Source organism: Hipposideros armiger, unplaced genomic scaffold, assembly GCF_001890085.2.
Source record: "Hipposideros armiger isolate ML-2016 unplaced genomic scaffold, ASM189008v1 scaffold_1229, whole genome shotgun sequence".
Taxonomy (NCBI): domain Eukaryota; kingdom Metazoa; phylum Chordata; class Mammalia; order Chiroptera; family Hipposideridae; genus Hipposideros; species Hipposideros armiger.
Window position 1 is genome coordinate 124495 of NW_017732579.1, and position 14858 is coordinate 139352.

Here is a 14858-nt window from a genome sequence, read left to right on the forward strand (position 1 = left end):
GAAATATTCACAGTTTGCCAACCCCTGATCTAGGCTATTCTGCCAATTTTTGAATTTTAAAGAAACAATATCAACCATCATGCATTCTTTTTTTGTCTGATTTCTGTCATTCAAAATATGTTTGTGAGAGCGGCCGTCCAGAAGCCGGCGACTGATCTGCCTCGCCCGGGAAGAGCGCAATGATGGTGCCAACTTGGGCAAGTGAAGCAATGTCCTCCACAACTAGAATGAAGAACAAAACAACAGCAACTTGTCTGTTCCCGTTCCCCCAATTCTCCAGCACTGTTCCCATCCCCCAATTCCCCAATAAAAATCTTAAAAAAAAAAAAAGGAATAGTTCTGTGGACCATATCTGCAGTTTACTGGGTTTGATATTGTACCATAGATACACAAGATGTTACTGTGGCAGGAGAGGAGGGGGCGACTAAGGCAGTGTGCAGGGGATATTCATGACTATTTCCTTGCAGGTTCCTGTGATTATTTCAGAATAAAAATGTTTAAAAAAAAGGGATGCCTAAAGTGCCACTCACCTGAGCCACAATAGACAGAATTCCTACCATAGCTATGAATGCTGCAATTGTAACGAATTCAAAACCTATAACCTGTGGAACAGAAAACAAACAAGAACACTATTATAATATAGATATTATAAAACTAATAAATGTTATATTCTAGTAAAGCTATAGGATAAAATATTGGGTTGTTGGAAAAGTCATGACACATGTTTGCGACAGATGGCACTAGGTCATTTCTGCAAATACTAGAGTCATTTGCATCTATGTTATTTGAAGCTGACAGTTCTAGCTTCATTCTAAAAAAAAAATTGAGCGACTTGGTTGAGTTTTGGAGATTTTACAACAAGTTGAAGATGGAAGAACAAACTGTGTATTTTTGCCATATTTTACTGTTTTACTTCCATAAGAAGAAGAACTCACGCGTCAAGCTTGTAAAAAGTTGCATCAAATTTACGGTGACAATGCTCTACTAGAACATCAGTGCCAACGATGGTTCACAGAATTCCGTGCTGGTGATTTTGATCTCAACGATGCTCCTCAGTCAGGGAGGCCCACCAAGGTTGATGACGACAAAATAAAGGCATTGATCGAGTCAAACCCACGTTACATGACACAAGAGATTGCAGAAACATTGAATATCCATCATTCAAGCGTTCACAACCACCTGAAGAAGCTGGGATACTTAAGCAATCTAGACATTTGGATTCCGCATGAACTCAAAGAAGTTCATTTGACAGTGTGTATAAACATCTGCAATATGCTCATTAAACGTGAGGAAAACGATCCTTTTTTGAAGCGAATGATAACTGGTGATGAGAAGTGGATTGTTTACAACAATGTGGTGCGCAAACAGTCTTGGTCCCGACATTCTGATTTACCTCAAACGACATCAAAAGCAGACATTCATCCGAGGAAGGTTATGCTCTCAGTGTGGTGGGATTTTAAAGGTATTGTGTTTTTCGAGCTCCTACCAAGGAACCAAATAATCAATTTGAATGTGTATTGTTGGCGATTGAACAGTTTGAACGAATCCATCATCCAGAAACATCCAGAGCTTGTTAATTGTAAAGGCGTTGTATTCCATCACAACAATGCGAGACCACACACAAGTTTGATCACCCGTCAAAAATTATTGGAGCTTGGATGGGATGTGTTGCCACACCCACCATACTCGCCTGACCTTGAGCTGTCAGGCTTCCACTTGTCTCTCTCTCTTCAAAACACCCTGTGTGGAATAACGTTCAATTCAGATGAAGCTGTGAATCAGCACCTTGTTCAGTTTTTTGCAAATAAAGACAGGTCCTTCTATGAACGAGGAATCATGAAGCTCACTGAAAGATGGCAAAAGGTTATAGAACAAAACGGGCAATATATCATTGATTGATCTTTGTTCTTTATATAAATAAATGACCTTTGAAAAACAGACAAAATTATGTCACGATTTTCCGACAACCCAATAGTTGAAGAAAGTTCATAACACCTTGACAGTGACAAATTAAGGCAGTGCTAAAAGTCAGACCTATTTAACCAGTAATTTATATCTATTGGGTTGTCGGAAAAGTCATGACGCATTTTTGCAACGAAAAACATAGAAAAAAATACGTCATGACTTTTCCAACAACCTAACAAATATGATAAAAGAAATAATTACAAGTAGGCACAACTTAATTTAACAAATATCTTAAGACAGTATTTTCTACTACAGGCGTATCTATTGTTTCATATCCCTCCCCACCCCCAACCGAGCAAAAAACAAATACAGAGCATGCCAAAGAAATGTATACACATTTTAAGAAAAAAACTGTATTAAAATTACGCTGATAATAACCACTCTGAGCACCTCTTTTAACTGCAGAAGACAAATGTGAATTGTATTCATCTTTTGTAATCAGTATATATTGAGTATTACAATTTTAATACAGTTTTCTCCTTTCTTAAAATGTGTATACATGTTTTTGGCACCCTCTGTATAATGTTATCAAACATTAGAATAGAAAGAAAACAATCTGACTTTTGATGCTGCCTATACAGAATTTGCTTACTAGCAAAGTCAGTGGCTCTCATCTTTGGCTGCACATTAAAATCATGTGGGCAACAGAGAAGGAGAGAGGAGGTGGACGGGGAGGGGAGCAATGAGACCCTGGAACCCATTTGAGATAGATTAAATCAGACTCTCTGGGCCAAGACACAGATATGTTTTAAAAAACTTCCATGGTTATTCTAATGAGCAGTCAAAATTAGCTGGCAATAATTTCTAAGCTTCTTACCTTAACAGCAACTCTGAAATGCTAAAAATTTTAGTTTCAAATATTAAGTTTTTTAAAAAGTTAGGGCCGGCTGAGTGGCTCAGTTGGTTAAGAGCTCGCTCAAAGGTTTGAGCTCTGAGCAACAGCGGTTCGAGTCCGGCCCGAGCTGAGCAGCCGCTGAGCTGCCAACAGGTGGCAGGATGGCTCAGCTAAAAAAATAAAATAAATAAATAAATAAGTTCAATTATTTCCCCCCTATTGAAATTCTATGAGATTTAAAAAAAAAAGACTTTAAAATTACTAATAAAACAGAGGCTAAAAAGACAATAGAAAAGATCAATGAAACTAAGAGCTAGTTCTTTGAGGTGATAAACAAAACTGACAAACTTTAGTTAGACTCTCCAAGAGAAAAAGAAAATGGACTCAAATAAAATCAGAAATTAGAGATGTTACAGCGGGTACCATACAAAGGTTCTAAGAGACTACTACAAACAATTATATGCCAGCAAACTGGACAACCTAGAAAAAAATGGATAAATTCCTAGAACCATACAACTTACCAAGACTGAATGATAAAATAGAAAATCCACACAGACCAATTACTAGCAAGGAGTTTTGAATCAGTAATCAAAAACCTCCCAACAAACAAAAGTCTAGGTGCAGATGGCTTCACTGGGGTCACGCTCTCAGAAAAACTATGAGAACTGTGAACTTAAATTTCATTAAAAAATATCTCCAAAAATAAGAGGAATTTATCTTAGGAGGAGGTCTGTTTGTCAAAGTGGAGTAAACCATTAGAAGGGCTTCCAGTGAAATCAGTAAAAGACCAAGGCAGGATTGCAATGGAAGGCAAGTGGGGTCTCAGCAGTCTCAGAGACATGAAACAACAGCTGGAGAAAGGAACTTAACAAAAAAAAATTGCCTTAAGTCAACTGCCTTTTGGGGGAACACAGCAAAGTGTAAATTTTTAAAGAGAAATAAATCAGAAGAGAGAAAAGATTATTTTGATTATTGCTTGCGAGACCCTTTGGTGTCCACAGCAATGTTGAGCTACGGCCTACTGAAGATGGCTCAACAAGCTGGCTGTGATCAGGCCCAGGTTAGGATACTTTAGAAGTAAACTTTCTCTGTCTGAAATTTAATGGATATTACTAGATTTAAAACATTATGATAAATTCTGTTTCCACTAATTTTCTTTCAGTATACTTCTCAAGGAAATTTTTTCACAGTAAACATTTCACTGTATTTTATTTAATTAATTAATTTAATTTGTTTATTTGTTTAAAGTGGTGAAAGAACAGTTTATTAGAAGAAAAAAGTACACTTCAAAGAAATAGAAGTGGGCCCAAGCAGTAGAGAATTGTTCAAGGGCCATTATTAGAAGAGAAATTACTCCAAAGAGTTTGGAGTGGGCCGAGCAAAAAGAGGAGCTCAAAAGGCCCATTTCACTGTATTTTTAAACAGCAATGCATTACAGGTTTCCTAACTACTAATTGTATGTCAGCACCTACATTTATAACTTGAAGTAAATTCACACACTTTTTTTCTCTGCATGTTTTCCCCCAAATACCTTTAGACAGATGCCAATTTTTTATTTTCCTTATGTTCAAAAGCTGCCTAGGCACCCACTACCCACCTGCCTGAGATAGAGAAAAAAACTTGAATACTGTCCAGCTTCAGGAAGGTAAGAAAGAAACACGGTGATGCAGATTAGTAAGACGGTAGAATCTTTTCCAACTTTCTTCAGTGACTAGGAAAAAGCAGAAAGAGAAACACATAAAAAGCAAATAGACACTAATGTCACTGATATTCTGATATTGGCATCATTGTTTTGATCTATTAAGGTACACAACAAAAGTTGAATAGGCTATAAAAGAAGTGAACCTTAACATTAAATCTGTCACCATATCTCTATGGAAGTTAGAAGTCCTAATTTCTGAGGTATTTGTTTCAAATATTACAGCTTAAAATACACACACACACACACACACACACACACACATGTGCACTTATCTTATCTTTATTTAATAATACTGATTCACATCCTGAAACAGATCCTGAACGTCCTATGAACAGACCCTGAAAACACATTGCTCCAGAACCTTTTAAGAAAATCTCATCTATTTCATTCATAATATAACTTCTTGAAAGCCACAAGCAGTACAAGGTTTTCATTACACATAAATTCACTCTATTCTTTAAAATGTTAATATTCAATTTGCCTGTAAACTGGTCAACAAATTAAGTATGTTCCAGCCATGGGGTCAGTGAGAAGATTCTCTGACCAGCAACAACTTCTTGAATGTTATAACCTTGTCCAAAAATCCTTCTTACATTCCTGTCTATACAGGATTGTTGAGCAGACCAAAAGGTGCACTGTTGTCTAAGAAGTGGAGAGTGCTGCAGTGCATTCCAGGTCATCATAACCTTCACAAAGTAGCAAAAGGAGCTAATGTCTATTGAGAACTTGCTACACACCAGACATAAGACTAACTAATTTGCAAATCTTCACTGTACTTTTCACAACAGCCTGAAAAGTAAGACACAGTAGTTCTAATTCACAGAGGAGTTTTCATGTGTAACCTGATCACTATGTGACAAGAAGGTGGGAGGCCTGACCAGCTCTCAGGTGTACACCTGGTTTCCTTCTTTCTTGATGTGGCACAAACAGCTGTAGCACAAACAGAATTGGCAGCGTCCCCCAGGTCATGCCCTCAGGGGGCTTTTTTGAAAAGAATTTCTGATGAGTTAGTTTTATTATTATATGTATTTTTCCTAAAGATAAAATTGGGGGATAAAAAGCAAAAATCAAACTCTAGTTAATTTTCTGCATATATTTTTTTCAAGAACAATTTCAAACCAGATAAGGTGGGAGAAGGAGAGATAAGATTTTTCTTCTAAGTACTTTTTCTAGTTGTAATGGGATTTCCCCCATACCAAAACCCCCCAAAATTATAGAAAACAAAGAATCCACTCAATCTGAAAAATACAAGTTCTGCCTCTGGTCCAAATGGATATATATTAACAACTTAGAAAGTAACTACTTTAATCAGACTAAATGCTTTTATCCTTTTTGAATTTAAGTGAATAAAAAACAGCCATTTCAAATAGACACCTTCATTTATTTTATTAAAAAAATACATGAAAACCACTATGCAAAAAAAAAAAACTTCCTTCCCTCTACAGGGATTAACTAGATTTTTTTTTCTCTCTTCCCTTATGATAACCACATACTTGACTTGAGAAATATCAATTTTCTATATTCCTTGGTGCAGTCTACATCAGTCCCTTCCTTGCAATTAAATTTTTTCTATTTTTACTGAAGAAAGAAATGGATCAATAATTGCTGGGATGCTTGAGGCTGCAGGCATGTTCTTTTATTTGCATGGCTTAGAAAAATACTTAGGAAAGTAAATGTTTTCATATTTTTATTTACCGCAAATGGGTCAGCTTGTTTCCAAGAAATCTGAACTCCCCAAGACAGTGGCCTCATTTTCTCTGGGAAAGATTCTGGAACAGCCAATAAAATGAAGCAGATGTCCAGAAGAGCCACCACTGTGGCCACCAGCACAACGAGGCTGTCTCCATAACTGTCTGAGAGGTATGCTCCAATGGCCGGGCTGCTGACCAGACTGGCTGCAAAGGTGGCTGAAACCTGTGAAAAAAGCACACTGTCACTCACGGTTCCATCTGCTGCAGGTGCACACCTACAGCCATTCTTTCCTGGCTTTAAAACAAAAGGAATGTGTTGCACACAAATTTCAAGAAAGAAAGAGAATTAAAGTAATTTTGTTTTAAGAATTTGTGCAACAATTATTGTATTAACTAACTGGAGATATACTGGAGAGCTACAAGAATAAAATATAATAATGTTATTAAAATAAAAAATTGTGATAACACTCTTCATAAGTAAAACTTACATGCTTTAGTCTCCTTTAATTGGGGAATGGGGATGTGGGAAGACAGGTATGAAAAAAATTCCTGCAGCGTTTATGATAAAAATCTACAAATTACTCAGGGACTGTGCTTGATTTATCTCCCCAAAACATGCACTGTTTGAGCTTCCAGTCGAGATGGCAGAGTAGGTAAATGTTGTATTTGCCTCCTCCCAGGACCACATAAAAATTACAACTAAATTACAGAACAACTATCACTGAGAACCACCTGAAGACTAGATGAACAGGAGTCCTATAACTATAACTAAGGATATAAAGAAGAAACAATGACAAGACTGGTAGGAGGGGTGGAGGCATAAAACAGGCTTGTCCCATATCCACATGTGGCAACTAAAAATTGAGAGGGATATTTCAGCTGTGGACATCACCCCTGAAAATCGAGGGTCCCAGCCCCATACCAGGCTCCCTAGCCCAGTGTTCCAGTGCCAGGTAAAGATGTCTCCATAACTTCTGGCTGTGGAAACTGGAGAGAATTGCAGCTGAGTGAGACAGAGGGCTGCTAGAGTCACAGGCATTCCTCTTAAAAGACTGGCAAACAGACTTACTCATTGACAGTCTCCCCTGAGCTCTAGCGCTGAGACAGCAGCTACAAAAGTGAAAAGAATATAATGGGAGAAAATGAATCATCTGGCTTTAGGGCAAGGGCTGAATGGACAACTTTCTCCTAACAGAAGTGCTCGCAGACTTCACTGTTCCTTTATTGAGTCATCCCCCGATCCAACTTGCAAGCACAGGGGGAGTGAAATCTGGATCTCCAGCAACCTGGCTAATGCCATTTGCCCCACCCTTATGATTCCCTGATAACTCACCCCACCCGAACAAAGGTTCTGCCCAAGCGACTTCCAGTGGCTGGCTTTTCCAAACGAAGAAATTGCACAGGTTCCAGCTGTGGACTTTCCTAAAATCTCTCAAAGGTTCAAAAATATCAAACAGGCAACATCTGGCCTTGGTGTGACCTGTACCTCTTGCTAAGTGTGGCACTAGTGGCAGCCAGCCTTGGTTCACAGCTTTGCCTCTCCCAGGTGTCTCCAAGTGCATCACAGGCAGCGACCTTCTGCAAATCGTTATGTAGCTTCTCCCAGGTGGCCCCAGGTACAGGTAGACCTGACCTTGGCTTCTACCAGTGCCCTTCCCAAGAGGCCCCATAACCAACACACCAGAGCACCACCCAACCACCTCCACAAATGATACACCCAACCACCTCCACAAATGATACCCCAAGCTGTAGTCACGGCCATTTCTCACAGCCAAATCAGCCTGAGCGTCAATCCCTCCCAATCAAGCAATCAAGGCTCAACTACAACAGGAAAGCACACAACACCCACACAAGAGACACACCTGGAGCACCCAGCTCAGCTGATCAGGGAGACTGTGCCACTAGGTCTCACAAGACACCTACTAGACAAGGCCACTGTACCAAGACCAGGAGACACAGCAGGCCTACCAGTACATGGAAACAAACACAGGGGTCAGCCTAAATGAGGAGATGAAAAAGCATGTCCCAAATGAAACAAAACAGGACAAAACTCTAGAAAAAGAACTAAACGAAATGGAGACAGCAATCCACCAGATGCAGAGTTCAAAACACTGGTTGTAAAGATGTTCAATGAACTTAGGAGGCTAATAGATGAACTAAGTGAGAATTTTAACAAAAAGCTAGAAAATATAAAAATGGGATAAAAAAACATAAAAAAGAACCAGTCATAAATGAAGAATACATTAGAGGAATTCAACAAATTAGATGATGCGCAGGATACAATAAGCAATTTGGAAGACAAGGGTAGCAGAAAACACCCAATCAGAACAGGAAAAAAAAAACCCTGAAAAATAATGATAGTTTAAGGGATTTCTGGGACAACATCAAGCATAACAATATTTGCATCATAAAGCAGAAAGAGAAAAGCAGTTAGTTACCTACAAGGGAGCTCCCATAACCTGTCAGCAGATTTCTCAACAGAAACTATGCAGCCCTGAAAGGATTGGCACTAAATATTAAAAGTGAAGAAAAGTAATGACCTACAACCAAGACTACTCCACACAGCAAGGCTATCATTTAGAATTAAAAAAGAGATAAAAGAGCTTCCCAGTCAAGAAAAAGCTAAAGGAGTTCATCACCACCAATACAGTATTAAAAGATGTGTTAAAAAGACTTCTTTGGGCCGGCCGAGTGCCGTGTTGGTTAAGAGTTGGCTTGGGACGCCAGCTCTGAGGAGCAGGGCCCCGGTTCGGATACCACATTAGGGCCAGTGACGCTGCGCCCTCTACAGCTAAGATGGTGAAAAACAGCTCGACCTGGAGCTGGGCTGCCATGAGTCCCTGGCGATGGCATAGGCTCCAGTGGAGCTGCAGTGGGCAGCTCTAGTAAACTACCGTGAGCAGCTGGCAGCCGGCGTGAGCTGCTAAGAGCTGCTGTGAGCAGCTGTCCTGTGGCCGGCGACCGATCTGCCTCACCTGGGAAGAACGCAATGATAATACCAACATGGGCCAGTGAAGTGACGTCCTCCACAACTAGACTGAAGAACAAAAGTACAGCAACTTGTCTGTTCCCCTTCCCCAATTCCCCAATTAAAAAAAAAATCTTAAAAAAAAATTTGTTAAGAGGAAGAGAAAAGAACATAAATATGAATAATAAAATGGAAATAATGACATACCTATCAATAATCACTTCAAATGCAAATGGATTAAATGCTCTAATTAAAAGACATACGGTGGCTGAATGGATAAGAAAACAAGACCATACATGTGCTGTCTACAAGAGGCCCATTACAGATTGAAACACAAACACAGACTGAAAGTAAAGGGATGGAAAAGATACTTCATTCAAATGGAAATTTTAAAAAAGCTGGGGTAGCAATACTTTCATCAGATTAAATAGACTTTAAAACAAAGGCTATAAACAAGAGACAAAGAGGGACATTTCATAATGATAAAAGAGATCAACCCAACAAGAGGACATAACCCTTGTAATCATTTACACACCCAATGTAGGAACGCCTAAATATATAAAGGAAATATTGATGAACATAAAGAGATCAATAGTAATACAATAATTGTGGGGGACTTTAACACCTCGTTGGCATCAATAGATAGATCATTCAAACAGAAAATCAACAAGGAAACTGTGGCCTTAAGTAACACATTATATCAGATGGATTTAATTGATATTTGTAGAACATTTCACCCCAAAGGCTGCACAATATACATTCTTTCCAAGGGCACATGGAACACTCTCCAGGATAGATCACATGTTAGGCCAAAAAGTAAGTCTCAACAAATTAAAGATGACTGAAATTATATCGTCCATTTTCTCTGATCACAATGGTTTGACACTATTGGGTTGTCAGAAAAGTTATGACATGTTTTTTCTATGTTTTTCATTGCAAAAAAGCATCATGACTTTTCCAACAACCCAACAGATGAATTACAAGAAGAAAATTGAAAAGCACACAAACACGTATAGGTTAAATAACATGGTACTAAATAATGAATGGGTTAACAACGAGATCAAGGAAGAAATCAAAAGATACCTTGAGAAAATGAAAACACAATGACCCACAATCTACGGGACACAGCCAAAGCCACTCTAAGAGGGAAATTTATAGCAATACATACATACCTCAAGAAAAATCTCAAACTATCTTTCCACGTAAAGGAACTAGAAAAAAGAACAACAAACAAAGCCCAAAGTGAGTAGAAGGAAGGAAACAATAAAGATCAGAATGGAAATAAATGAAATAGGGTCTAAAAAAAGCACACACCAAAAAATCAATGAAACCAAGAGCTAGTTTTTAAAAAAGAAACAAAATTGACAAACCTTTCAACAGACTCATCAAGAAAAAGAGAGGACCCCAAAAATAAAATCAGAAATCAAAGAGAAGTGAAAAATGATACCACAGAAATACAACGGATTATAAGAAAATACTACTAACAATTATATGCCAACAAACTGGACAACCTAGAAGAAATGGATGAATTCCTAGAATAATCACAACCTTCCAAAAGGAAAAAACAATATCTGAACAGAATGATAACTACTAACAAAATCGAATCAGTAATCAAAAAACACCCAACGAACAACAGTCCTGGATCAGATGGCTTCACAGTGAACTTTAACAAACATTCACAGATGAATTAAAACCTATCAAACTATTCCAAAAAATTCAAGAGGAGGGAAGGCGCCAAAGCTCATATTACAAGGGCAGCATTACCCTGGTTCCAAAACCAGACAAAGGTATTGAGAGAGAGAGAGAGAGAGAGAGAGAGAGAGAGAGAGAGAGAGAGAGAGAGAGAGAGAGAGAGAGAAATACAGGCCAATATCCCCAATAAACATAGATGCAAAATTCCTCCAGAAAATATTAGCAAACTGAGTTCAGCAATACATTAAAAAGATTATACACCATGATTTATTCCTGGGATGCAAGATTGGTCCAATATCCACCCATCAATTAACATGATACACCACATAAACAAAATGAAAGATAAAAATCATACGATCATATGAATAGATGCAGAAAAAGCATCTGATAAAATGCAGCATCCATTTATGACAAAAAAATCTAGTCGCAGTGGGAACTGAAGGAACATACCTCAACATAATAAAGGCCACATATGACAAACCCACAGCTAATATACTCAATGATGAAAAGCTGAAAGTGCTTTCCTTAAGATCAGAAACAAGACAAGAATATCAACTTTCACCACTTTTATTCAACATAGTATTGGAAATCTTAGCCACTACAATCAAACAAGAAAAAGAAATAAAAGGCATTCAAATTGGAAAGGAAGAAGTAAACCTGTCATTTGCAGATGACATAATAGTATATACGGAGAACCCTAAAGACTCCATCAAAAAACTATTATAACTGATAAATTTAACCAAGTAAGTAAGTAAGACCTCTACTTGGGAAATTATAAGACATTGAAAAAGAAATTGAAGAAGTTACAAATAAATAGAAGCACATACCCTGCTCATGGATAGGAAGAATTAACACAGTTAAAATGTCCACACTATCCAAAGCAATCTACAAATTCAACTCAATCCCTATCAATATACCAGGGGCATTTTTCACTTAAGTAGAACAAACCATTCTAAAATTTATATGGAACCATAAAAGACTCTGAATAGCCAAAGCAGTCTTGAGAAAGGATAAGGTTGGAGGTATCACCCAAGCTGATATCCAATGATACTGCAAGGTAACAGTATTCAAAACAGTAAGGTAGTGGCATAAAAACAGACACATAGATCAATGAAACACAATAGAGAACACTGAAATAAACTCACACCCATGTGGTCAATTAATCTATGGCAAAGGAGTAAGAATATACAATGTGAGTAGACAGTCTCTTCAATAAATGATGCTGAAAAAACTGTAGACATATGCAAAAGAATGAAACTGGATCACTTTCTTACACCATATACAAGAATAAACTCAAAATGGATTAAAGACTTAAATGTAAGACTCCAAACCATAAAATTCCTAGAAGAAAACAGGCAGTAAACTCTTTGACATATTTCTTAGTAGTATTTTTTGGATATGTCTCCTCAGGTAAGGGAAACAAAAGAAAAAGTATAAACAAATGGGACTACATCAAACTAAAAAGTTTTTGTACAGTGAAGGAAACAATCAACCTATTGAATGGGAGAAGATATTCACCACTAATACATATAATAAAGGGTTAGTATCCAAAATATATAAGAAATTCATACAATTTAACACCAAAAAAACAAACAATCTGATTAAAAAATGGGCAGAGGGCTTAAATAGACATTTCTCCAAAGAGGACATACAGATGGCCAATCAACATACGAAAAGATGCTCAACATCACTATCGACATCACTAATCATCAGGGAAATGCAAATTAAAATCACAGTGTAATAACAACTAAGAATAGATGTCATTAAAAAATCAACAAACAACAAATGTTGACAAAGATGTGGAGAAAAGTAAACCCTCGTGCACTGTTGCTGGGACTGTAAATTGGTGCAGTCACCATAGAAAACAGTATAAAAGGTCCTCAAAAAATTAAAAATAGAGGGGAGAGAAAAAATGGCGGTGGTGAGGAGGGCTCCCTGAGTTCTCCCCTGACAAGCACAGCAATTTGAACAGCTGGAGTGCAGCAAACAAACCTCTGCCGAGCACACTGAGCCACGAAGGGACTCCCACGCTGAGTACTTAAAGGTGGGCAGACCGGGCAAGTGAAGGAAGAGGGAGGCGAGGTGGGTGGAGGCACAGCCCACACCCCCGGCTGCTGAGACTTGGGGTCTCAGAGAGCAGATCAGAAAGTTCCTGCGGCTCGCTCCCTACACCTCCAGCCCGGCTGAAGGAGAATTCTCAGGCCAGGAATGAAGTGGAACAGAGACAGGAGTGCGTGAGCGGAGGCACAGTCCGTCGGCGCCTGCGGCTGTGGAGCTGTAAGAATCCAGGACAAGGCAAAGTGGTTTGCAGCACCAGGGCAAGCTCAGCCTCTAGGTGACCGTCCTGCCAGGAGTGCGACAGAAGCCCCAGGGTGCGCAGTTTCTGAGGCAGAAATCTCAAACCAGAGAGCAGAAGAGGGAAGTGAGAAGCGTGGAGACGCAGCCTGTACCGCACAGCTGTGGAGACAGGAGCCACCTTGCCAAGGGGGGCTCCTGGAGAACAGCAGGGCCTCTGCTGGAGCATCGGAGGGGGCTTTTTTCTTTTTCCTTTTTTTTTTCTTTCTTTTTTCCCCTTTTCTCTCAGACAGGAAAAATAAATAAACTGCATAGATAAGTGCACACCCCCACCCCCTTCAGAAACCTTGGCCCCCTCCCTGCCAGCGCCTGAGGCTGACCCCTGAAGAGAGGAGTAAGTCAGAACAAAGGTGCTTCCACTCCCTGGGGGTTGAGAAATTTGCATGAGAAGTGGCTGCAGGAGTGGGCTAGCTGTTCCGGCCCCCATCTCTCCTGGGCAGCTTGGGAAGCAGAACAACTTTGGCTGCTGAGACACAGGAAGGCCTACCAGCAGCTCTGAACTCCCCATCCCCTACCCCCCTACAGCCCCGAAGACACACATCCAGTCCTCTGGCTGCGCAGAAATCAGAGTGCCTCTGGGCAGGCGGGAGCAGAAATAACACTGACTTTGTAAAAAAACTACCAATCACACCGCATAACTCCACTCATCTAAAACAGAGAGCATTACCAGGCTCTCACTAGGTGCCAGGGGGGCTCTGCCCCCACAAGACACACAGGAGTGTGTGTATCGCAGAAGAAAACCTGGGGAGAGCTTGGTGGACTTCAGCCCAGATTGGCACTGGTTACTTCTTGTTTTTTCTCCCTTGTGTTTTTTTTTTTTAAATTGTTTTCGGTCTTGGTTTCTCTTTTGGTGTGTTATACTGTTATTGTTAATTGGGTTCTCTTGGATGTTTTGGGTTTTTCGTTTTTTTTCATTGATTGCTTGTGTTGGTTGTTTTTGGATTTTTCTATTTTATTAGTATTTCTAGTTTTTTATATAGACATATATAAAGGTGCATATATGTGGATATATATGTCCATATATATGGGGTGTAGATATAGATATATATATGTATTTTTTTTCTCTTTTTTCTGTCTTTCTTTCCTTCTCTTCTAATCTCTCTCTCTCTCCCTTCTTTCCTGTTTCCTTGTCACAGCTTGATTTGCCTCCTCCAACTTTCCATTTTTTCTGCAAGTTTTTTTTTTGCTGTTGTTGTTGTTTTAAGGGTGTTGCTATTTTGTTTCTTGCGTTCATTCTATTTTTTAGTTTATTATATCTTATTTTATTTTGTTCTGCTATTTGTTCCTTGGTTTTTTTGTTTTGCTTTGCTTTCGTTTTTTTCTCATTGTCGTTGTTTTGTTTCTGTTGGTTTGTTTTCTCTTTGTGTATGATTGATATTTCTATACATGTTGAGTGTAGGGTGATGGCTGCTTTGTACATAAGAGAGTATCTGGTTACCTTTGGTGACTGTTGTGGTTGTGCTTGTTGATCTGTTTTGCCCTAAAACACGCTCTGCAGCGGGGCCCAGCCAAAGAAGCACAAGAATCATCACACCCAGAGACCAACTTTAGATAAAATAAGAGCATTACAGGGTCTGACCTACAAGATTCACACCCAAAGGGAAATTGCTACAGGCACAAGAGCCCTTAGGGGCCAAGCCTCATCAGAGG

General features: G+C 39.1%; 1 protein-coding gene across 2 annotated transcripts in view; it reads right to left on the bottom strand.

The window, feature by feature from the left end:
• SLC71A2 (solute carrier family 71 member 2) overlaps nucleotides 1-14858 on the bottom strand; it is a 115899-nt gene that overhangs the window by 9791 nt on the left and 91250 nt on the right. For both annotated transcript variants that reach the window (XM_019633043.1, XM_019633042.1), the window contains 3 exons: nucleotides 6198-6416; nucleotides 4398-4511; nucleotides 531-602 (listed from right to left, as the gene is read on the bottom strand). In XM_019633043.1, the coding sequence (XP_019488588.1) occupies nucleotides 531-602; nucleotides 4398-4511; nucleotides 6198-6416 (405 nt within the window). The remainder of the gene's footprint in view (nucleotides 1-530; nucleotides 603-4397; nucleotides 4512-6197; nucleotides 6417-14858) is intronic.